At 52.2% G+C, this 24,820-nt stretch overlaps 1 protein-coding gene across 1 annotated transcript in view; it reads left to right on the forward strand.

The window, feature by feature from the left end:
• Nucleotides 1-18,675, forward strand: part of PREX1 (phosphatidylinositol-3,4,5-trisphosphate dependent Rac exchange factor 1) — a 138,880-nt gene extending 120,205 nt beyond the window's left edge. Inside the window, exons 28-39 of the mRNA XM_023741468.1 lie at nucleotides 14-104; nucleotides 2,060-2,188; nucleotides 3,617-3,658; nucleotides 5,008-5,228; nucleotides 7,088-7,187; nucleotides 9,444-9,587; nucleotides 9,679-9,793; nucleotides 11,321-11,387; nucleotides 12,526-12,698; nucleotides 14,578-14,680; nucleotides 14,991-15,058; nucleotides 16,993-18,675. Of these exons, the coding sequence (XP_023597236.1) occupies nucleotides 14-104; nucleotides 2,060-2,188; nucleotides 3,617-3,658; nucleotides 5,008-5,228; nucleotides 7,088-7,187; nucleotides 9,444-9,587; nucleotides 9,679-9,793; nucleotides 11,321-11,387; nucleotides 12,526-12,698; nucleotides 14,578-14,680; nucleotides 14,991-15,058; nucleotides 16,993-17,035 (1,296 nt within the window). The 3' untranslated portion in view covers nucleotides 17,036-18,675. The remainder of the gene's footprint in view (nucleotides 1-13; nucleotides 105-2,059; nucleotides 2,189-3,616; nucleotides 3,659-5,007; nucleotides 5,229-7,087; nucleotides 7,188-9,443; nucleotides 9,588-9,678; nucleotides 9,794-11,320; nucleotides 11,388-12,525; nucleotides 12,699-14,577; nucleotides 14,681-14,990; nucleotides 15,059-16,992) is intronic.
• Nucleotides 18,676-24,820: the final 6,145 nt, after the last annotated feature.

Below are 24,820 nucleotides of genomic sequence, written 5' to 3' on the forward strand. Positions count from 1 at the left end.
CCTTGCTGCCCAGGTGGACTCCATCAATGCACTCCTCAAGGGGCCAGTCTTAAGCAGGGCTTTTGAAGAGACAAAGCATTTCCCCATGGACCACAGCTTGCAAGGTGAGCAGACAGAAGTCCTCGGGCAGGGCCAGGAGGGGTTCCAGCATCCAGCAAAGAGGAAGCCTGTGCTGGGGAGAGGATGCCAGACCCACGCAGGATACCTGGTCACACGCTTAGCTGAGTTCACTCCTGCCGTGTGGCTGGGAGCTAGACCAGGGGTCAGCAGACTTCAGCCGGTGGGCCATATCTGGCCTCATGGCCTGTGTTTGTATGGCCTGTGAGCTAAGAATGCTTTAAAAAAAATTTAAAGGTGGTAAAAAATGCCACAAAAAACAAAGAAGAATATGCAGCAGACACTGTATGTCCTGCAACGCCTCAAATATTTACCCACGGCTCTTTACGTAAAAAGTTTGCCAGGTCCTGGGCTGATCCCTGAGCCTTCCTGGGCCTTGGTCTTCCCATCTGTAACGTGAGGGGAGGGGCTAGAGCAGAGTTTGCCAAATCTCAGATGTTCACATGCCCTCTTCGGGAGTCTAGACATATTCACAGGCTCTGTTTACATCCTCAAATTTTTGGAAAACCATTTTCATTTGCTGCTTGTATTATTACTGACATAACATTTTTAAAAAATCTCCCTTAAAAAAAAGTTTAAAAGGAACTTATAAAACTCCCTATATATGGAAAACCAGTATAACATGCCACAAATTATTGATCACAGTAAATCCAGTGGAAACAAGGAAATGCCGTTACGCCCTAGCTGGATACTGTTGCCTCCTCAAGGCTTCTTTGTTCAAGAAAGGGATTAGTGAGTCAAGAAGTGTTAACTGACCTGCCAGCACCAACTGAGACTTTCTTCTTGAAATGTTTAGGAGAGAAAAAGAATTGAAATTTCTTATGTCCTCCCTCCTACTGACCTTTCCTCCAATTTACTTACCTGCTCACCTGCCTGCTCATCCATCCATCCATCCACCCACCCATCCACCCATCTATCCACTTACCCATTCATCCATTCACCCACCTATTATTCATTTTTTGCAACCATTCTTTCTACCCACCCACCCACCTATCCATCCATCCATCCATCCACCCACCCATCCATATGTGCGTTCATATGTACATCCAGTAAATAATTACCAAGAACCAGCTTGTGCCAGGCCTGTACTGGGTACTGGGGACTCTGAAATGAACTTGACACTGCCTCTGACCCTCAAAGTTAGAGGTCAGAGTGGGTGCAGGCATTAAGAAAGCAGGCAGGCAGTTGCCCTTCAGTAAGCTCAGGAAGGGGTGAGGGGTTGGGGTGCTTTAGCTCAAGTGTCTCAGGTGCTGTCTCAGTAGCATCTCTCTCCAAGGAGTGGACCTCAGAAGGCCCATCACCTTTCAATCTCAGAAACACCAAACCCAGAGGAACCAAACCCACAGATATCTCAGAAACCTGGGGCCTATAGGAGGGCAGGTTAAAGGAACGGGGCCCTACATCTGTCTGGCTTTGAAAGGTCTTACTGGGGTCATATTCAGGTTCCAGCTTTGTCACTAGCCAGCTGAGTGACTTTAGGCAAATCACTTTCCCTCTTCTGTGCCTCAACTTCCTCCTCTATGTAGGGAAAAGGTTAGACTAGGATACGACTCATGTGCCAGCTTGATTGGTTGTGGCTACAAGGAGGTAACATCCAAGAAACCTGTGGCTACATCCAGGCTTAGGAGAAAAAGAATGCTGTGATTGATTAATGATGCCTGCAGTGGATTGATTGCAGCTGTGGGGAGTCATGGTCTCAGACTAGCGAGGAGTGCTGCGATTGATTAATGATGTCTGCCATGGGTGTGGGCCTATGAAGCAGTAGCACACTTACCACACATTTGCCCTCCATGCACCAAATAATACTCAAGAGCTCTGCCAATGCTATTGATCTCCGAGTCTGAGCTTTGGAGTTTGGTGATGGGACATAGAACTTTGTGCCATCCTTCCTCAAAGCTACCTCTGTCTCTTCCCTGGCCCTCATGCCACTTTCCTGCCCCAGAGTTCAAACAGAAAGAAGAATGTACAATTCGTGGCCGGAGCTTAATCCAGGTTAGCATCCAGGAAGATCCCTGGAACCTCCCCAACTCCATCAAGACTCTGGTGGACAACATTCAGAGATACGTGGAAGGTCAGTCTGGCTGGGAAGTCTGAAGCATGCGGGATTTTTGTGGCCTTTGGTTCTTCATGTGGAACGATCCCCGCCCGGTGTCTCCCCAAGCTTTCTAGTTCCCTCCAGTCCCCACCATTCCCCGCAGCCTGCCTTATATTGCCTGCCTGGCCCTTGTCAGCCTTTGAGTTTGGGACTCCTCATTTGCGTTTGGATACCTGGGTTAGAAGGACCCCAGACCAGGAGACATTTGGCTAGGATAGCAGAAAGTACAAGGATTCTGAGCCATTTCCCTAAGGAACAGCAGCGTCTGGGTTGGGAGTCAGTATAGACTTGGAACTGTCCTGTTTTCTAAAACTTCAAGAGCATGGGCTCCGGAGCCAGACTGCCAGGGTTCGAGTTCCAGCTCTACCACTTATTGCCTGTGTGATCTAGTCAAGTTCCTTGACTTCTCTGTGCCTTGGTTTCTTCATCTGTAAAATGGCTTATAGCATTACCTCCCTCACAGGTTATTATGAGAATTAAATGAATCAAGCAAATGAAGCACTTAGTACAGTGCTGGCCCATAGTCAGTCCTCAGTAAGTGTACGCTGCTGCCGCCGCTGCTGTTAGTGCCACCTCCCACCCTCGGTCTATGTGCCTCTCCAGCACATAGATAGTATCTAAAGAAGCCAAATCCAAAGGGCCTTTCAGGTTTTTCTTTTAAGCCCCTGGTGGCACAGTGGTTAAGCATTCAGCTGCTGACAAAAGGTTGGCAGTTTGAATCTACCATCCACTCCTTGGAAACCCTAGGGGGCAGTTCTACTCTGTCCCGTAGGGTTGCTGTGAGTCAAAATGGACTTGACAGCAACGAGTTTGTTTTTTTTTGGGGGGTGGGGTGGGGCAAGAGCATCTTTCTGATGGAAAGAGACCAAGATATTCAGCCTGTATCTGGAAGAAATGGGGTTTTCTACACGTGTGTAGTGATGTGACTGTGTAGGTCGTGTGTGTACGTGAGTATGCATATGAGTACGTGTGTGTCTTAGTATATGTGTGTATAATATGTGCATATGGTGTGCATGTGTGTGTCCAGTGTTGGGTGGGTGTATCTGTCTGTGAATGTATATGTAGCTATATATATTTTATACATGCGTGTGTGCCCACACATTCATGTACAAGGCATAGGACAGGAGGTCCTGGCCGAGGAGTTAAAGGGGCTGGTTTTAGCCTCTGTTTGACTGGTACATGTAAACAGATATGGCCAACACTTGGGGATCCATTTCTTGGATGTCCAGGGGTTTCTGAAATCCATTCAACATTCGACAGAAACCTCTAGAGCACAGCTGTGCAACCCAGTGCTTCCTTGCAAAGGGGTCAGAACACTTGCGTTGTGGGAGCCCAAGCTTGGCTCTCACCCCTCTGCTAGCACCTCTCAGCCCATCTTCCTTTCTCCGTCTCTTCTCCTTCCAGATGGGAAGAACCAGCTACTCCTGGCCTTGCTGAAGTGCACAGGTGAGGCTTTGCAGGGGCGACTGTCTGCATGATTCACCCCTGCCCCAGGGTATCCAGGACGCCATCCTGGCAGTGGGTGCTCATGACCTAGCCCAAGGAAGGCCTCTCTGCTCGCCACGTGGCCTCGAGGTTGACTTCTCCATGGTTCATCAGGGCCTGGACTGGGAGAACCAACATTTTGACCTCTAGCACCTCCAAGAACTACTTGAACCTCACTTCCTCCTTTTGGGTCCAGAGGGGCAGGTCTCAGGCCCCTGGAGCCAGGATCCCTGTCTCTTGCCACCTCCCAGGCCTGGATGGATCTTGACAAGGGCCAGGGGTAGAGAATTGATGATTAGGAAGGTTCTTTGCCAGTATAAAGGAGCCCTGGTGGTGCAATGGTTAATAGCTCGGCTGCTAACCAAAAGGTGGGCAGTTTAAACCTACGCAGCGGCTCCACGGGAGCAAAGACCTGGCGGTCTGCTCAAGTAAAGATTACAGCCTAAGAAACCCTATGGGTCAGTGCTACTCTGTCAGTAAATGACATCCTGCTGCACCACCAGTCCCTTGACCCTGGTGGTGAGTGAGGGCGGGAGAGGATGGGGGAGGGAGAGGGCGGGCCGCTCTGAGTCGGAATCAACTTGACGTCACACAACAACAGCATTGCCAGTAGAGCCCTCAGCCCCAACCTAGGGACTTTCAACTCAGCAGATCACGGGGAAGAGGAGTGGGCTGAAGGGGGACTGGGGGAATCTTGGAGACGTTTCCTGTCCCTCCCTTCTCATTCTGGGGGATGCCAAAAGGGGCTCTCGGTCAAAATTCGTCACTGAAAACCTGTTGGCCAGAGCCAGTCATTAAGAATAATCATTTTTAAAAATTGAGACCCTGAATGACCAACGTGGCCAATTCTTCAAACCCATGTCGAGAGCAGGGGCAGGAAGAGGGCATATGTTCCCAAAAATAGAGAAAACTGTAAATGACATGTCTTAAAATACCTCCTCATTCACACATAAAGCATGGCGCTTGGCCAAGACACTCCTGCCAAATGAGGAAACTGCTGAGGGTGAAGAGTTTTGGGAAAGCCTTCGGAGAACCAACCACAAGTTGTTTCTTCTTGGTTTTTTTTAAAATAGGCAGGTGGGTCGTGGAGAGAATTGTTTTTATGCAAGTTGGCTTTTGGAGAATTAAATTTTGTGGAATTAGCTTTTGGTGGCTAGGATGTCCAGAGAATTAGCTTTTGGCAAGGTGGCCCTTGATGGGAGGTCTATGGGAGGTTGGCCCACGACTATAGGGGGCTTTAGGGTGTGAGCCTGCTCGATGGCCCCACCAGAGCGCCCAGCCAGCGAGGCTCTGCTGCCTTCTGCTTCCAGACACCGAGCTGCAGCTGCGCAGGGACGCCATCTTCTGCCAGGCCCTGGTGGCGGCCGTGTGCACCTTCTCCGAGCAGCTCCTGGCAGCCCTGAGCTACCGCTATAACAACAACGGCGAGTACGAGGAGAGCAGCCGCGACGCCAGCCGCAAGTGGCTGGAGCAGGTGGCGGCCACGGGCGTCCTGCTGCACTGCCAGTCCCTGCTCTCGCCCGCCACGGTGGTGAGTGAGGGTGAGGGGAGGAAGAGGGGAAGGGGGGCCCCGCTGGCCCACCTGCTGGGACCTTCCACGGGCTTGGTGCAGAGAAGAGCTTGCCTCCTCACTCACGCTCTCACTCGCTCAGTCGTTCATTCAGCCGCTATTTATTGAGCACCTACTGTATGCCTCTGTTCTAGGCACTGGGAATCCACGGTGAACAAAACAGTCCCTATACCAAGGGATCTTATATCCTAGTTGGGGGAGACAAACATAAACAGCCAAATATAACTAAAATGTATGGTATAAACCAAAGTTCCCTGGTGGTGCAGTGGTTAAAGTGCTCGGCTGCTAGCTGAAAGATCGGTGGTTCAAACCCAGCAGCTGCTCTTTGGGAGAAAGATATGATGGTCTGCTTCCGTAAAGATTTACAGCCTTGGAATCCCTATGGAGCAGTTCTACTCTGTCCTGTAGGGTCACTATGAGTCGGAATCAACTTGAAGGCAACGGGCTTGGTTTGGTTTTGGTTTATGGTCTAAATCAATGGTTCTCAACCAGGGGAGATTTTGCCCCTTAGGGGATACTTGGCAGTGTCTGGAGACATTTTTGATTGTCATCAGTGAAAGGGAGGAGCTACTGGCATTTCGTGGGTAGAGTGCACAGGACAGCCCTACAACAAAGAATTATTCAGCCCCAAATGCCAGCAGTGCGGAGGCTGAGAAACTCTGGTGTGTAGTGATTAAGGGGTAAGGAGAAATATAAAGCAAGGATAGGCCAGGAAAGTCTGGGGTGGTGGTGGTTGGAAGTTTAGATGAGGTGGCCAAGGAAGGCCTCACCGAGAAGGTGGCATCTGACCTGAGGCTTGAAGGAGGGGAGGAGGGAGCCATGAGGATATTGGGGGAGGAGTTTTCCCAGCAGAGAGAACGCAGGTGCAAAGGCCCTGAGGCAGGAGCTTGCTTGCAGTGTTTGTGAGCAGTGTGGCTGGAGCAGAATGAGTGAGGGGAGATGAGGGCTGAGAATTAACGAGGTCAGAGTGTGGGGCACTACAAGCTGCTGTAAGGACTTTGACTGTTCCTGTGAGTGGGGTGGGAGCCATGGGAGGGTTTGGAGCAGAGGAGGGGTGTGATCTGACTTTGCTACTTAAGGAACCATCCCAGCTGCTGGGTGGGGAGGAGACTGTAGCGGGGCACATGAGGAGGCTTTTGTAATACTCCAGGCAAGCTCGATATGCAGCATCCCATTTAGTCCTTGTAGAGTCCTGAGGCAGGTCCTTCACCACCCACATTTCAAGAATGTGAAAACCGAGGCTCCTGGAGCCAGCATTTGAACCTTGGGAGCCAGCCCCAAGGGCCTAGTCAATCCTAGGCTGCTCTGCTTACTCTGCATCTCCTGGTTTCTCCCTTGGCCTCCCTGCCCGGGTCTCAGAATCAGGCAGGTCTCTCTGCCGGCTTGGGGAGGGAGAGCCAGCACCTCGGCATTTTGGGAGTGCTGCTTCCTCGAGCCGATGTCCCCCAGAAATGGAGCCTGCAGAGGTACTTGCTTGTCTGTGCTGTCTCCTCTTTCACCCCATGAGCCCTGGCTGGAGCTCCCCCACCTCTGCAGCCCTGAGCCCACTGGATGTTGTCCCAGGTCCACTTTCTGAAGCCACAGCTGCTGTCTGGTGGCCTCGGTGTCTTCTGCTGGCTGATGCTGCACGCAGGCACTTGTCTGGTGGACGTGCTGCTCTCACTGGGTTCCTGGAAAGCATAGTGTGGCTTCTCTAAGCATACTCAGCTGATGGCGGCCCAGACTGGCAGCTGGCACACCCTGCCCCCCACCCTCCCTTTCTAAATGAGAATCCCAAGGAGGGACATCTGAGACCCCTCTGCCCTGTCTTCTTCCTGCAGAAGGAGGAACGGACCATGCTGGAGGACCTCTGGGTGACCTTGTCGGAGCTGGACAATGTCGCCTTCTCCTTTAAGCAGCTGGATGAGAACTATGTGGCCAGTGAGTGATTCTTCCTGCCCCACCACGAGGGCTGGGGTCCTGGGGTGGAAGGGATTGCTCTGGGACCACCCTGCCCTTCCCCTGCCTCCAGGCCAGCTGCCCAAAGTGGACCTGTCCCCAGGGCCCTGGAAGCCAGCGCTTCAAGCTTCATGCTCCCAGCACAAGTCTCAAAGCTGAGCCTTGAGGGGCACACGTGGAAAAAGGGGGGTTTCTTTTTGTATAAACCCAGCCATCTCTAACAACCTTAAAAGAGAACAACCTGTACCCAATTCCTTTTAAAGTTCTTCTGTAGAGACATCCTTCTATGGGGTGAAGACTTGTTTTTTTTTTTGGTGAAAGTGTATACAGCCAAAGAGACACCATTTCAACAATTTCTACATGGACAACTCAGTGACGTTGGTTACATTCTTCAAGTTGTACTACCATTCTCGCTGTCCTTTTCCACATTATTCCACCACCACTATCTTAGATTCACTGCCCCCTAAGCTTCCCATCCAATCTTTTGAGTTGCCATTGTCAATTTGATCTCACGTAGATTTTTGTAGGGTCTTATACCATAATTAACAAAGTTTTTCCTTCCTCCCTCCCTTTCTTTCTTCTTTCCTTCCTCCTCTCCTTCCCTCCTTCCACCTACTCATCCGTCCATCCACCCATCCATCCACTCACCCATCCGTCCATCATCCATCCACCCACCCACCCCCCTATCCATAATTATGAGCATATAATCTGACCAGGCACAGTTTCAGGCTCTGGGACCATGGTCCCTGGCCTCCTGGACCTCACAGTCTAGCCCAGCAGGTCTCAGCCCTGGCTGTGCATTGGATTCATCTGGGGAGCTTTTCATATACTGATGCCCCAGCCTCCAAGATTCCGATTCAGTTTATGGGGTGGGGCCTGGGCATTGGGATGCTGGAAAAGCCCTCCGGGCAATGTCAGTGTCCAGTGAGACCTGAGACCCGCTAGGCTTGGTTCTGGAGGGTGGTTCTCTTAAGTGTGGGACATGGACCGCATCACCTGCAACTTGTTAGGAAGGCCAGTTCTCAGCCCTGCCCCAGACCTACTGAGTCAGAGCCTCTGGGCGTGGAGCCCAGATATCTGTGTGTTAACAAGCCCTCAGGTGATTCCGAAGACCTACCTGACTTGAGACCACTGCTGTAGACCAGGGCTTAGCAACTTTTTTTCAATATTACCTTCATAAGGAGCCTTTTTAGACATATTTTCTTATCACTGTGCCCCCTGTGAAATTTTAATACCACAGATACACTGTATTCCTGCTTATGTCCTGTGTATCTATCTGTACTTTATACATAGAACCCATCTTCACCTCCTTGGGGCACCATTGTCCCTGCTGAGAATGCACTCTCATCCCAGAGGGATAGCCCAGACCTTGCCCTCTTGCCAAAGGGGTAGCCTCAGACCTCCTTGCCTTCCCACTCTCAGTTGGTATCCTGGAGTAGACTCTTGAGGGTCAATGGGTTTCTTTACTGGAGCCAATTCCAATGGAGGGCAGTGGCTGCTCGTCAGTAGGGCTGTGTTGAGGCTGTCTGGGCACAGGGGACTCTGGATTGATTAGTGAAATCACAAGGGCAGGAGAGGGGTGAGTGCCACCATTTTCCCAGCTCTGCCCTAAGCTCCTTCTTACCCTTGGGTGTAAATAAGATGTAGGTCATGTTTGGAGGGCCGCTTTTTCCAGGTAGAGGCCCTGGGCAAAAAAGCATAAGTGAAGCTCTGAAGATAACACTGCCAACTCCCCAGCCGGGTGGGATTAGCCTTGGTCCTGGAGTTAAGCAGTGGGAACGGGGACCTGCTGAAGTAGGTGGGGAGGGAGCTCAGAGGCTGCTCTTCTGAGGGTGGGAGGACAGGGCTATCTGAGGCTACCCCTGTAGAGGTAGGAGGTCAAGGAGGTCTGAGGCTACCCCTTTGGGATGACAGGGCAAGGCATGAGGCTATCCCTCTTGGGTAGGTGGACATGGAAGTCTCAGGTTGCCAGCCTGAGGGTGGGAAGACAAGGAAGTCTGAGGCTACCCCTCTGGGATGAGTGGGCAGGTCTGATCCTGTCACCTGGGGTGGATGGACATGGAAGTCTCAGGTTGCCAGCCTTAGGGTGGGAGGATAAGAGAGTCTGAGGCTACCCCTCTGGGGTGGGGAGAACAGGGAGGTCCCAGGGAAGGGAGTCTGGAGCTGCCCTAGCAAAGGCAGGCAGGGCTATTTCTAGCCTCCGTGGTGAGCTGTCCACCCCGCCTTGTCCACCCACAGACACCAACGTCTTCTACCACATTGAGGGCAGCCGGCAGGCGCTGAAGGTCGTCTTCTACCTCGACAGCTACCACTTCTCCAAGCTGCCGTCCCGCCTGGTGAGTGGGGCCAGCCTGAGGCTGCACACGGTGCTCTTCACGAAAGGTGAGCTGCGGGGGGCTGAGTGGGCCCCCAGCGGATGGGCTGCTGAGCGCACCAGGATGTCACCCCTGCCCTCCTGCATCTCCCCTCACAGCTCTAGAGAATGTAGAGGTGCTGCCACCTCCAGGCAGCCCGGCCTCAGAGGATTTGCAGCAGGAGATCAACGCTCAGTCCCTGGAGAAGGTTCAGCAGTATTATCGCAAACTCAGGTATCTGCCCGGGGTATGTGTTGGGGCAGGAAACCACCATCGGGAGTGGCCGTTAACAGGGAAGGCCCCAGTGTGGGATGGGCAGACCATTCTCTCTTGACACCTGCTGTGTGCAGCCCCTTTACTTCCATGAGCTCATCAGCTTCTCTCAGCAGCCCTGCACAGTAGGCCATTCTCACCCACTCTGCAGATGAGGAGAGTGAGGCCAGACAGCAGACACAGCTTGTCCAGGGTCAGGCAGCTAGATGGTGGCAGAGCTGAGATTTGGACCTGGGTCTGTTAGGCTTCAAAGCAGGTCCTCCCAACTGAGATGAGCTTCCTGTTTCATTCTGCGTGGGGGTGGGAGCCAGGACAGGTGGCCTTGGTATTCTTGGGGCCTGTGAGTCAGATGTGTAGCCCCCAGGGCCTTGGTCCCACTGAGAAGAGAATGCCCGGGAGAAGTTGAGAGAGCAGGGGTCAGATTTCCTCAGGAAGAAGCTCCAGGCCCAGGGACACAGCTCATACGTGCTACAGGTCCCACTTCCACTGCCCTCACCCACACCCCTCCCCAAGTTCTGTCTTACTTTCTCCTGATGTGATCAAGGCACAGGCGAGCTAGGCTGAAAATCAGAACACCTTGGTCTCGAGGTGTGGGTAAGGGGTTACCCTGGTGGGACCCGAGTTTTCCCATTTGGAAATAGAAAAATGGTGCTTTTGTTTGTCAGGGCAAACATCCAGCCATATTATTTAAAACTGGATCTGTTTGGATCAGTCGAGGCCATCAATCTACTGTGTGCCATTTGTTAAATATTTTAAATATCACCTCTGTGATCATTCCTTCATTCATTCAGCACTTGCTCATTGAGGCTTTCTGTGGGCCAGACTCTGTTCTGGGTGCTTGCTTGGGAGTCAACAGTGAGCAAAACAAAGTCCTATTCTTCACGGAGCTTGTATTCTTCAGCAGGGGTTGGCAAAATCTAGCCCACCCCTTGGTTTTGTAAATAAAGTTTTATTGAAACACAACCACGTTTATTCGTTTACGTATTGTTAACGGCTGCTTTCACACTACAAGGACAGTGTTGAGTAGTTACGATAGAGACTATCTGGTCCGTCCACAAAGCCGAAAATATTTACTGTTTGGCTCTTTACAGAAAAAGTTTGCTAACCCCTCTGCTAGAGGATGTGATGAAAATAAGCCAGTAAACAAAGAGCAATGTAAAGTGTCAGGTGGTGAGAAGTGCTCAGAAGAGAAAAAAAGCAGGACAGGGGTGTGGGGAGTGAGGGGTATGAGTGCTCTTTCGGACAGGGCAATCCAGGAAGGCTTCTCTGAGGAGGTGGCATTAGGAGAGCCCTGCCGGCCCCTTTTTGCTTTCCCCATGGGGCTGTTGGAGGAACAGGTGTGGAAAGCTGGGCAAGGTGCTCTGGGTGATTTCTTTCAGAGAGTGAAGTGGGATGGAGCAGCTGTGGCTGCAGAAGTTGGGTCTCGGGTTGGGGTTGGGAGGATGGTGGGTGTGGGAGTCTGCACTCAGCACCACTTTTCTCTCTCAGGGCATTTTACCTGGAACGGTCTAACCTGCCCACAGACGCCAGCACTGCTGCGGTGAAGATAGACCAGGTGTGTCCACTCTTCCCCCACCCCTCTGTGAAGCTTGACTGGGGCTGGGTGCCCCGGGGGTCAGGACTCAGCAGACAGGGCTGAGGATAGGACCCAAGCCCCAATCCTGGCTGAGAAGCCCCTGAGACCTCTCTGCTCCCTCTTCCGGGAAGTCATCCAGAATATCTCCTTCCCCATTCTCGGAATTCTAGCTTCTTCCTCCCCCAGCCTGGCATCCCATCGATGGTCTGTTTTCACCGTGCCTCCCTCATCTCCCTGATTTCTCTTAGCACTTCTCTGAGTCTGGAGCTGCGTGCGGCTCCGAGTAGGGAGCCCGGGCAGGTCCAGCCAGTGCAGGGTTGTTTGTTTTGAATTAGTTGCCAATGAGTAAAAATCTGAAGACTTCCCCTAAAGATGGAGGTTTCCAGGTATTCTTGAGAAATAGGAAGGTCTGGCCACCCTGGGCTCACCTGTATGTCACCGTTGACCAGTGCTGGGGACAGCTGTCCCTCCTGGGGGGAGGGGCATGTGCCTCCTGCTGGCTCATTTGTGCTCCCCACTTTTGCCCATGATGCTGCTCTCTTGGCACCCTGGTTTCCCAGGCTTGGGCAGGGCCTAGAATTTGACAATCATTTTGGGGTGCTGGCCCTGGGTCTGTTAGGCTGGGGGCTCCCAGGGAAGTGGTGAACATGGCCCTTTGGGAGTTTGTAGTCTGGTTGGCAGAATACCCTCGCGACCTGGAAAGAGTTAGCAAATCATCATTTTTTGCCTCCACATGGTCCACTGGGGGCAGGAAGGCTCGTTCTGGGGACATGTTGCTTGAGCTGGTCATGGTGGTTTTGGAGAAGATGGGAAAGGGCACTGTGTCTGGCCTTAGTTGGAAGCACAGCTGGGCAAGTGAAGAGAATTAGCTCAGAAGCTTAGGCCTGAAATCTATGGTGAGCATTAAATGCCAGCTTGCAGGGCAGTGGGAAGCCACAGATGGTCCTTGAGCAGGGGCTTTGGAAGGTTAACTGGGCCATAACTTCCTGAGAGGTGAGCTGGGAGGACAACTGTAGTAACAGAGCCAGACTGGAGGGAGACAGTGTGGAAAGGAGGCCACATGGGGGCTGGGGGACGTGGACCCTACCCTCACTGTCTGGGCATGTGTGCCTCACAGCTGATCCGCCCCATCAACGCCCTGGATGAGCTCTGCCGCCTCATGAAATCCCTCGTCCACCCCAAACCTGGTGCCAGTGGGAGCTTGGGCGCCGGCCTCATCCCCATCTCCTCTGAGCTCTGCTACCGTCTGGGGGCCTGCCAGATTGCCATGTGCAGCACGGGCATGCAGAGGTGAGCGGCCAGGACCCTGTGGGAGCAGAGGGGCTGGGAGGCTTCTGGGCAGTTTGTGGGGGCAGGGCAAGCAGGTGGGAAGGGGGGTTCAAATTCTGGTTCTGCCACTGCACGTTGAGCCTGGACAAGGCCTTGCCCCTCTGGACCTAAGTTTGTCCACTTGTGAAATGGGTGGCAGGAGTGCAAGCCCTAGGAGGGCTGTGGAACTTTCTGGTTCTCTAGCTCTGTGGCTCGGTTGAAAGAGAGTTTGTGCAGTCTGGTTCTGCGTGAACATTTGTTCAATGGTAACAGTGGCGGTCACTCATCTTTCTTGGGGCAGAGTTGGCCTCTTGCTGTCCTGGAGCTCACTGGATAGACGCTCTCCCACCTTCTGTCGTTTGCCCCTGCTGCTGCCAAGGCATAGGTGTCACCGTCCCTGTGAGGCCTTCCCTGACCTCCCTGGTGTAATTGCCCCTCCCCGTCCCAGCACCCTCCCTGCCCTGTCACCATGGCGCACACACTGTGCTTCACTTGTATACCTGTGGGCTCTCTGCACCCAGCTCTATGAGGCCAGGACCTGTATTACCCTCTGCGGTCTCAGCACCCAGAGCAGTGCCTGGCACACAGCTGGTGCTCAATAAGTGTTTGCTGAATCAACGTTTGAACAAGCGGAGTCCTTACCGTGTACCAGACACCTGTGTTAATGGTCCTCGCTGATTAACTCGTTTCCTTCTTACAGCAAGCCAGTAGCTGGGGGCCATTACAGGGATTCTTAGTTGGGGGCAGTTTTGCCCCCACCCCCCTACCCCAGCGGAGACTTGGAGCCCTGGTAGTGCAGTGGTTAGGAGCTCGGCTGCTAACTGAAAGGTCAGCGGTTTGAATCCACCAGCTACTCCTTGGAAACCCTATGGAGCAGTTCTACTCTGTTCTGTAAGGTCACTATGAGTCAGAATTGACTCGACAGCAATGGGTTTGTTTTTTTTTTGGTTTTAGGGGAGACTTGATAATGTTGGGAGATGTTTTTGGTTGTCACAATTAGGGGGAGGGTGCTACTGGCATCTAGTGGGTGGAGGCCACCTGCAGTGCACAGGGCAGCCCCCAGATCCCGTCCAAAATGTCAGTTGTTGTTAGATGCTGTTGAGTCGATTCTGACTCATAGCAGAACTGCCCCATGGGGTTTTCTAGGCTGTAATCTTTGCAGAAGCAAATCACCAGGTCTTTCTCTCATGGAGCGGCTGGGTGAATTCCAAGTGCCAACTTCCCAGTTAGCAGCTGAGTGCTTAACCGTTTGCCCTACCAGGGCAGTGTGCTGTTCTTATTCCTATTTGAAAGTTAGAGGAACTGGGGCGTGGGGGGCTAACTCACCTGTCCAGAGCCACAGGGTAATTACGTGGAGGACTAGGATTTGAATCCAAGAAGTCTGGCTTCAAGGGCTCATTTCTAGAATGTTCAGAAACAGATGTGAAGGGATGAACAAATGTGTGTATCTCAAACCCTGCTGATAAGTTGTGAGACATGAAGAGAGTCACTCCATTCATTCATTCATACAACAAATACTGACCGAGTGCTGCACATACTAGGCACTGGGAGGATCTCAGAGAACCAGAGACAGGTCCCTGTTGGTGGTGCAGATAGTAAGGCAGTAAAGCACTTACTCTGTGAGGTAGTGGAGATGGCTTAACAGAAGAAAGACAGGGTAAGGGAGTGAGGAGGAATAGGGTGAGGTGTTTAAGGTAGGGTGGTCGGGGAGGCCTCTCTGAGAGAAGACGCCTGAGGGGAGAGAGTGGAGATGAGGCCCCAGTGCCTGGGAGGCTCCAGGTGGGTGGGGTCATGGAGGCCTCCTGGAAGGCAGGGAGCTGCCCTCCCGCTGCATCAGCCCCGCCATCCCTTCCTCCCGCAGGAGCACCCTGAGCGTCTCCGTGGAGCAGGCGGCCATTTTGGCACGGAGCCATGGTTTGCTGCCCAAGTGCATCATGCAGGCCACGGACATCATGCGGAAGCAGGTGAGGGGCTGTGGGGGCACCCAGGCCAGGGCATCATGGGTGAAGGGCAGGATGAGGGGCCATTTTGGGACTGGGCAGTGCTGCACATTGACCCTCTCTCTGGAGGAGGCTAAGAATTTTAGCTTCAAGGGATTTTAGTTCCCTTCCCTGTCCACACCTCACACACCTTTCATTGAGTGCTGTGAACTCTGAGCTAAGGCAGGCCCAGGCCTCACAATTCTTTCTTTCCAGGGCCCCAGGCAGGCCCCAGGCCTCGCCTTCTTTCCAGGGCCCCAGGCAGGCACCAGGCCTCACCCTTCTTTCATTTCAGGGCCCCAGGGTGGAGATTCTGGCCAAAAACCTTCGAGTCAAGGATCAGATGCCCCAGGGTGCACCGAGGTGAGTGGCCGACTCTCCTCTCCCGCCCCCTTCCCTCCAGAAAGGCTGGGATCCAGGTTTGGCATCAAACCCCTGGCCCCTCTCCCCTGTAGAGTCCCTGATGCCCAGACAGGGCTTCACCTCTCATTTATGGGGTCCCCACTCTGGGGAGGGACAAACAGGACTCAGTCTATTGCCTCCCCACGGAGCTTCTACTATGGCTAGGAAGATGAGACAAGGCCCCCAAAGCCAGCCACGGGGCAGTGATTTGTGTGACCACCCCACCCCCTAGCTCTATCCCCTGCTGCCCGCAGGACCTTCAGCCCATCAGTCACTCTCATCCCAATCATCTCTCCATGTTGCTTTAAAACCTTCTTCTGGTTCTAACCGTGTGCTGGGCCCCCTTGATGAATATTAACTCATTTCAGTCTGTCTCCTCTGTCTGTACCCGCTGCCCCAGTGTGAGATCACATCTGCTCACAATTTTTTAAATAACGTTTTATATCAAAATAGTTTGACTCACAAGAAGTTGCAAAAACAGTCACGAGAGCCCCTGTGTACCCTTCACCCAGCTTCCCCCAATGCTAATGTCTTCCATAACCACAGTGCATTGTCAAAGCCAGGAAATTGGCCGTGGTACAATATGCGTTAACTCATGTGCAGACCTGATTTGTATTTTACCAGTTATTACATGCGCTCTTTTCCCCCACATTTCTTTTTCTTATATGGCACTTGCTCTGCTGCAGACACTGTTCCCATCTCTTTACTTATATTAACTCCTTTAATCCAAACAACAAACCTAGGAATGAAGTACTGTTATTATCCCCATTGGGCAGGTGGGGAGACTGAAGCCCAGAGAGGTTAAGCGTCTTGCCCAGGGTCACACAGCTGGTAAATGGCGGAGCTGGGATCTGAACAGACAGTCTAGGCCTAGAGGCCAGGCTTCTAACTACTGAGCCACATTACCTGTTGTACCCCTGTCTCCACGTATCCTCCTGTCTGGTTCCCTGCCTCTGAAATCACCATTCACCTCACAGCAGATGGGACAGTCCCTCTCCTGCTTGAAACCCATCAGTGGGCCCTTAGGACTTGAAGCAAACACTCCGAACCCTCAGTGCAGCCCTCAAGGAGACCAGGGCGGCTCCCCGTGTGCTGCACGGACAAGCCCCGAAGATCGACAAAATGAAACAAGCAAGGGGCAGGCACTGTGTCTAGTTTACCGCCATTTCCCATTGCCGGCCGGTTGAGTCCAACTCATAGCCACCCTATGGGGCTGAGTAGAACTGCCCCATAAGGTTTTCAGGGAGCAGCTGGTAGATTCAAACCGCCGACCTTCTGGTGAGCAGCCTGAGCTCTTAACCACTGCTCCACCAGGGGAAGGGCAGAGTGGTCCGTCATTAGTGTGGAGAACTACAGGCATCTACACACATGTACACATTTAACAGCCATACACGTATGTAAACACACACATGCGCACACAGGCATGTCCGTGTTTGTAAATGCCTTGACAACCTCTAGAAGGAGCAAAAGAAACTGGTTCTGGGGGCTGCCCCTGGGAAGAGGCTGGGCAGCTGGGGCAGCCGTGAGCAGAACAAGTATTTTCCAGTCTGTATGTTTTTGTTGTTGGTTTTTTGTTTTTGTTGTGGATTTCTGACTTAGGAGACCCCATCTGTTACAGAGTAGAATGGCTCTGTGGGGTTTTCTTAGCTGTAATCTTTTCAGAAGCAGGTTGCCAGGCCTTTCTTCCATAGTGCTGCTGGGTGGGTTTGAACCGCTACCCTTTTAGTTACCAGCTGCATGCAAACCATTTGCACCACCCAGGAACCTGTATCGTTTTATACCTATTGAGTTTTGTTTTCTGGGTGTGACTTAACTTGTTCAAATAAAAGCTGAAATAATAATAACGGGGCCTGTCCCAGCCAGGCACCTCCTGACCCTCTGCCTCCATTCCCCAGGCTCTACCGCCTCTGCCAGCCACCAGTGGATGGAGACCTCTGAACCCTGAGCTGCCCGGCGCTGTGCTGCGTCCTCTGGAGCTGGGATTTGGGAGGACAGAGCAGCCATGCAGCCTTCTCGGGAGGTGGCTGAGGTCTCTGCTCCCACTGCCCAGGAGCTGCCCAGCCTCCTTCCCCACCTCTGTGAGGACAAGCCTGTGCCCGACTCAAGGATGAACCAGCTGTTTGGTCCTCGGCTGGCACATGCTCCTCACTTCTGCCAGAAGCCCGAGGGGTGCTGGGCGCCCACAGAGCTGATGGGTGCAGCCAACGCCTGGCTCCTGCCCCCAATCCCCCAGGACATGGGGCAAACTTGGGGGGTGCAGCAGCTGGAGCTCTGCCGACACGGCTCTTGGGATGATCAATCTGCACTTTTTGAAACCACTGGTTTCCTTCCACGTCCACATTCCAGGCCGCCCTGTCTCCTCATTTTAGCTTCCAGATTGACCCCTAACCCTGTACTAACCTGCTTGGTGGACCCAGCAGAGCTGAGCCTCTCTGGGAGCAACAGAGGGACAGGGCAGGACACGACACTTGTTCCCAAGAGGACACGAGAAAGCCACACCCGCTTCCGACATCGCCACTATCAGAACAGGAGCCGCTCTGCTCTGGGCGCCAGAATCACTCGGTCTTTATTTATAGGATGTGAAATCGCTGTGGTTTATTTGGGAATTTTTTGTTGTTGTTGATATTGTCAACTTTTTTTTTTTCCCCCTGGGTTGTGTGATTATATATTTGACATTTTAAATTTCAAAGAAAGGTATATTGTCTAACAGGGGACCAAAATAAGATAGTATTGAACAACTTTTCCCATTTCTACTAAAAGGAAAGAAAAACTAAATTATTGAAAATTCAAAAAATACCAGTATTTCATCTTTTTTAAATATTAGGGTCTTACGGTATTGCTTACAGGTATTGACTGAGTCCCTTTCCCACGCACCCTCAGCGCTCCCGCACTTCGTGATACTAGAATGAATGAATTTGATCTCTTTGAAGGACTGGCTACAAAGATTTGAGAGGTGGTCAGGCCAGGGGGCCTGGCGGGGATGGGGTTTGAACCACCCACCTGAAATGCTTTAGCTCCACAACGCACAAGTGTCTGTCACACAGGCGAAGGGAGTCACTGGGAAACACCAGTCGGTGGCTTGTGTAATTTATTTTTTTGGTGTTAGCTTCTCAGAGCAGGGCATTCGGGATTTCTTAGCCAGCCAGGGAGACAGGAGGCCACCCTGCCCGCCTTCTGGGTGGTGGACCTACAGGGGGACCCCTCAGCAGTGTGTCCCTTCCAGCTTCTGTGCGCCTGCAGGGACGTGCCGTAGCTGAGGAGGAAGGGAGGGGATCTTGCCACCTCTGGCTGGTAGGTGCTGTCAGGCAAGGGTCCAGGGGACTTGAAGCCCACAGCATCTTGTCCCCCAGGGACCGCCTTCCCTCTTTTGCCACTGTGCACTGGATTGCAGGAGGCAGCCTTGTTGCCGGACACACGTGACCAATACAAGCAAGGATCTGCTTCACTGCAGGAAACAGACCGGCCCCCAAGGGCCAGGGCGCTGTGCACTGGTTTATTTTAAAATGTACAGATTCTCCTCCTGATATCCATGATAGATTTTTTTATTATTATTAAAAGTCAGTTTATAATACAAGGAAGGAGGCTGTGGTCTTCTTGATCTGTGGGTTCCTTTGTTTCGGGCTGACGCTGGCTGGCGTGGGTGGGGGGTGGCATCGGGCAGAATGAACCCGCGCTTCAGAGATCACGTGGAGGACAGTACTCGTCTCAGTACTGTCAGGGTTCTTGAGCCAGTGGCCCCTAAGCCCATGATGTTAACCACTCTGTGCCTCAGTTTCCCCCTTCTGTAACATGGGCAACAGTATCGCTCGCCTTGCAGGGGAGTTGTGAGGACTATCCAAGAAGACCTGCCATGTGTACAGACTCAGGTGCTCCAGGAAAGGGAGTCTTTGTATCGTATTTCTACTTCATTTTGGATTCTGCACCCCTTTTCACTGGGATGGTAAAATGTAACTGCTATTTTCCCAGGCATTTCCTGCACCTGCTGGGTGTCATGCCAGGGTTCCCAAGTCTTACAGGTCCCAAGGGCTCCGGGTGGGAGCAGAGCCCACCTTGTGCCCCAGCCAAGGGATGCCTCTGAGTCATCCTCCTCCCTGACATTAAGGCCGCTCAAATCTGGACCAGAGTCATTTTCAAAATACTCACCCAATGGTTGGGCTTGGTTCTTGGCCAGTCAGAATCAACGCTGGCCCTAAACTGGCCAATCAGAGCAGAGCCAGCAGCAGACACCCTGCATATCACAGGGTCTGCACCTGACTGGGCCCAGCAGCCTGTAGGAAGCTGCCTGGCTCTGTGTGCCCAGCCACAGCAATCTCACGCCCTGGCTGGATTTGCCCTTGACCTTCAGGCCTGTTTCCTTAGGTCTGCCCCTGGCTCTGTGTGCCCAGCCACAGCAATCTCACACCCTGGCTGGATTTGCCCTTGACCTTCAGGTCTGTTTCCTTAGGTCTGCCTTGTGCCCACCTGCCTCCTTTCCTGTCTTTCCTCCCTTTTTTCTTTTATCTCTCCCTCCCTCCTTCCCTCCCTCCCCCTTTCCCTCCCCTTTTTCCCTTCCTCCCTACCTCCTTCTCTTCCATTCCCTCCTTCCCTCCCCTTCCACTTCCCCCCTCCCTTTCTTTCCTTCTTTCCCACACTTTGGAAAGCACTGAAATGTATGAAAGCTTCCTTTGGGGTGGCCTCCTCTTGACAGCCCTCCATTGGTCACGGGCCACCTTCGGGATCCCCATTGAGCCACAATGCCCCCCTCAGTCCTGCCATTCCAGGTCCCTTATCTTAACCACATTCCCTTCCAAACTCACCCGGCCAGATCCCCTTCTCTCCAGCCCCCGATGGTCCCTCCCTGAGAAATGGCCTTACATCTTTCAGTGGCAGGGCTCCAAAGCCCCTTCGCTGTAGTGGACGAGGTGATCTTGTGGGCCTTTGGTGGCACGGACACACTAGTTATTTGGAGTGATTTGAGGCCAGACTTTGCATCCAGGGAAAACCTCTCTCAGAGCTGTCACCTTAATCTTTGTTTGGGGTCACGAGGGGAACTTGGCGTCTTCCTTCAGGCAGACTCTTTTATGTTGTTGTCGTTAGATGCTGTTGAGTCAGTTCCGACTTACGGTGACCCCATGTGTGCAAAGTAGAACTGCTCTATAGGATTTTCAAGGCTGTGACCTTCCGGAAGCAGATTGCCAGGTCGGTCTTCCGAGGCACCTTTGGGTGGGTTCGAACCACCAACCTTTCAGCTAGTAGTCGAGCACTTAACTGTTTGTGCCACCCAGGGACTCCTAGACACTTTTGTGGGAAGCACCAGTTTCAGCCTGTCCTCCACCCTGGGGGCACAGAGAAAAGTGAATCCCCTGTAGTGATGGAGGGGTAGCTTTGGTTGGAGCTGAAAAGCGGGTCTCTGGCCTTGAGCAGGTCGTGTCCCTTTTCAGATGCAGACCCGCATCTGCAAAGTAGGGTGAGAGCCAGACCTGCTTCTCTCGGGGATGGGAAACACTCAGTGTGCAAAACGGGGTGGGGAGGGCTGCTCAAGGCGACGAGGGGTCTCAAACCGGCGGCCCGCGGGCTGAGCTTGCCCACCTAGGGTGGTGGTTTTGTTTTTCCTTTTAGGTTGTTTTTCAAATTGTGAATAAGACACATTTAAGCACCAGATTTCACCTCCGATTTCTGAGTTTTGGTTTCTCAGAAGCTCTGGTCACACAGGCCCACACTCCCACCTGGCCACATGTCGGCTGGCGCCGAGGAGTGGCCATCACCCTCAGGCAGGCCACCAACTCCCCAGTTCCCCACAGCCCCGGCCGGCCCAGCACACCAGAACTGCCCGGGTCCCATGGGCATCTGAGTTTGCAAACTCCGGGGCGGCCGTTTCCGGGTAAGTAGCTAGCACTGGTCCCTTGAGAGTCCAGATCCTTAGCTCTGGGGCTGCCATGGCGATGTGGGCTGAGCAGAACCTGGTGACAGGAGTTGCTGTGCTGGCCAGTGGGGCCCCAAGGGCAGGAACTGACCTCAGCTGATGAATCTTAGACCCTCCAAGGTGATGGCAGTGATCTGGGTCTGTTGGTCCCCAGGTTCCTCTGAGCCTCAGTTTCCTCACCTGTCAAATGAAGCTGATGCAGAGACATTCCCTTGGTGTAGATTAGGTCAAGGGTCACGCAGGAAGCGAAAGGCAGGTGGACTGTGTTAGCCACTGATTTTATCTAAATTCAACTCATTCCCATTGCCGATCCGGACTCATAGTGACCCTATAGGACAGAGTAGAGCTACCCCATAGGGTTTCCGAGGAATGGCTGGTGCAGACCTTTTGGTTAGCAGCCAAGCTCTTAACCACACTGTGTATGTATTTATCATTGTTCCCATCAGTAAGAGCATCGTGAGAGCAGGGACTATATCCATGCTGTGCTGGCATCAGTGAATGGCGATTAAATAAAAGAAACAAGGATTATAAACATCAGAGCCAAAAGCCAAAACCACACCGATCTGTGGCCAAAGTGCCTCTCACCACTGTGCTCTGCACCCTGGTTCAGGGCCAGACAGGCTGTTCAGGCCTGCGAGAGGCTGACCTAAGACCTTTGATAGGCCTGGCAGTCTTCCGTACCAGCTTAGTGGCCTTGGGAAGCCACCATCTCTCTCAGAGCCTCGGTTTCCTCCTTTGAGAAATGGAGATGTTTACACCCACCTGGCTGCATGGCTGGGAGGCCAGAAGTCTCCAGGGTCCCAAAGTTTAATTTCCAGGGGGTAAATGTGGTGCCCTATCTGTCCAGCAGCTGGCGCCAGGGACCATGTAGTGTCCAGAAGTTGTGTTTCCCTCCACTCAGGTGGGGCCACTGCTGCCTCCCGGCTTGCGATGCAAAGGCTGGCTCCTGGGTGTCCATGTTTGGGACAGAGCCAGCCCAGAGGCAGGACTGGGACTGTCTGCGCAATAGGCACGGTCCCCTGCCCCTCTCTTGGGCTGGGCTTAGCCTGGCTTGGCAAGGATATTTTCTTTTTCATTTTTATCTCTATTTTCATAATAATTTTTTGTCTCTCTTCCCTTGCATTTTCTTTCTTTCCTAGATTTTAATTTTTTCTTTGTTCCACAACATGTCTGTGAGTCTGACTCCATGTTTCTATTCTTCCCTTTGCCCTTTTTTCCTTTTTCTTCTCTCCTTTCCCTCCTTCCCTCTTTCCCTCCAATTGGATCTAAGAGAAGGACGGAAGGACCCTTGTGAACTGTAACGAGTGGTGCTTATGAGAATGTGACCAGGAACCTGTAGTTACCACTGTGCCCCCAGTCCTTGCCCTGGGAATCTTGAGGCCACCAGGACCTGCATGGGAATACTCTGTCACCAGGTGGCGCTGTGGGCCAGGCTGTCCCCATTGAGCCTCTGAGGGCTTTAAAACCATGAGTCTTGGGGCTCGCTCTCCGGAGTTTGGGGTCATTGTGGGAGGCGAATCAGAAAGCCCAGCTGAAGGCTGCCTTCCTCTCAGCACTGGCAATGACCCCTCTCTCCCTCACCCTTTTTTTTTTTTTTCCCCATAGCTTTACTGCCACCACCTGGCTGAGTCTTAGCATTTGTTCACTTGTTCATTGTTTCCTGCACTAGAATTTCAGCTACACTAGGCCAGGGATTCTTGTCCGTCTGGTTCATGAATGACCCCCAGATCATCAGAATGAGGTGGGAATGGCCTTCCTACGACCAAGCAGCCTCCTCTGGATCCCCAGCGAGTCTCCCCTCTGGACATGGAGGTTAAAGATGCCATAGGGAGGGTGCTACCAACATCAATGCCAAGAGCCACCGGTTCTGGGTTGCTTCTACCACATGTCCTGAATGACATGCCTGTCGCCACTTGAGACCTACCTGGTGACCCCAGATGTATAGGAAGGAAATTGCCCTCTGTAGGTACCAATAGCTGTTATGCCTGGAAGACCTACTATGTGCCAGGTGCCATAGTGGGCAGTCAATGCTCTATTGCCAGTTCTCCCAGTGACTCTGAGAGGAAGACCCAATTATCAGTCCCATTTTACAGATGAGAAAACAGAGGCTAAGAGAGTTAAATGACCTGCTCTAAGTCACGTAGACTTGAATTCCCCAATGTTTCAACCGCCACTGTGGCTACAGAAGCAGCCAAGAAAACCCTATGGAGCAGTTCTACTCTGTGACACATAGGGTCACCATGAGTTGGAATGGACTCGATGGCAACAAGTTTGGTTTTGGTTTTATATAATATGGTAGATGGCCTAAGTGCCAATGAGCTAAATACAGAGAGAACAGGAAGGGACAAGAGAGCTATTTTAATAAATGGCCAGGGAAGGCCTCTCTGGGGCAGACTCTTGAGCAGAGAACTACAGGAGGAGAGATCCATGGGGCTATGTGGTTCCAGGCGGAAGAAACAGCAGATGCAAAGGTGCTGGGGTGGGAACTTTCCTGGTGAGTTTCAGCAGGAGTGAGGGGGAGCTGGGCAGCACGTGATGTCAGAGAGAGTGGGAACCAGGGCACCTAGCTGACTTTGGATTTTATTTCAGCATCGGAAATCCAGCAGCAAGTTCTAAGCAAAGGACAAGCAGTTTTCCTGTCTGTACAGTGATCCCAGCTCCTTGCCCACCTTGTCTGTATCTTTTGAGTGCATTTAAAAATAAGCCGAATGCACTCTCCAGAGTGCAAGTGTTATTATCACATTTTATTTCTGTAATACGTTGTGCTTTTCCTATTGTGTTTTATGAAATGTGTGGCATTATGATGACACATATTTCTGTCTATTCTCTGCAGTAGCCTCCTTTATGAACTCCAAAGCAGGATCTCCAGGGTTCTTCTGGAGACGAGGGACTCAACTGATGGGACAATTTCAGGCACAGGGACAGGACGAGGAGAGGAGAGATTCTGCTGAAACACTGGGGCCACAGTTACGTGACACCGATAGGCTGGGAAAGAGGTGGCTCTCATCCCTAGAGGTAGGGAGAACAACAGGTGACGCTGTTCTAAACACTTGAAATGTATCACCCAAATCTTCCCACCAATTCAATGGGGGCATTATCTGTGTTTAAGGAGGAGCAAACCAGGCTTAGTGGCTCCCATGTCATGGATCACATACTGGTGAGTGGTGGTGCCGGCACTGGGGTCTCACCTCCCCACAGCCCACCCTTCCTCCGGCTGGCCGATACCCAACTTCTGTCTGGGTGGCTACATGCTCAGCCCCAGGGTGAATCATGGGAACAGGCCAGCTTCATAGGTGTGCAACCTGCACAGCTACACAGGACCCCATGCTTAGAACTGTCTGTGCTTGGCTGAAGGCTCTGCTGTCACAGTCTTAAAATTCTTAGTAATTTTTTTTATTGTGCTTTAAGTGATAGTTTACAGCTCAAGTTACTTTCTCATACAAAAATTTATACACACATTGTTATGTGACCCTAGTTGCTCTTTCTATAATGTGACAGCACACTCCTCCTTTCCACCCCAAATCTCCCAAGTCCATTCGAACAGCTTCTATCCCTTTCTGCCTTCTCATTTCGCCTCTGGACAGGAGCTGCCCATTTGTCTCATGTATCGACTTGAACTAAGAAACACACTCTTCGCAAGCATCATTTTATGTCTTATAATCCAGTCTAATCTTTGTCTGAAGAGTTGGCTTCGGGAATGGTTTTAGTTCTGGGTTAACAGAGAGTCCGGAGGTCATGTCTTTCCGGGGTTCCTCCAGTCTCAGTCAAACCATTAAGTCTGGTCATTTTACTAGAATTTGAGTTTTGCACCCCACTTTTCT

Source organism: Trichechus manatus, unplaced genomic scaffold (genome assembly GCF_000243295.1).
Source record: "Trichechus manatus latirostris isolate Lorelei unplaced genomic scaffold, TriManLat1.0 scaffold00008, whole genome shotgun sequence".
NCBI classification, from domain to species: domain Eukaryota; kingdom Metazoa; phylum Chordata; class Mammalia; order Sirenia; family Trichechidae; genus Trichechus; species Trichechus manatus.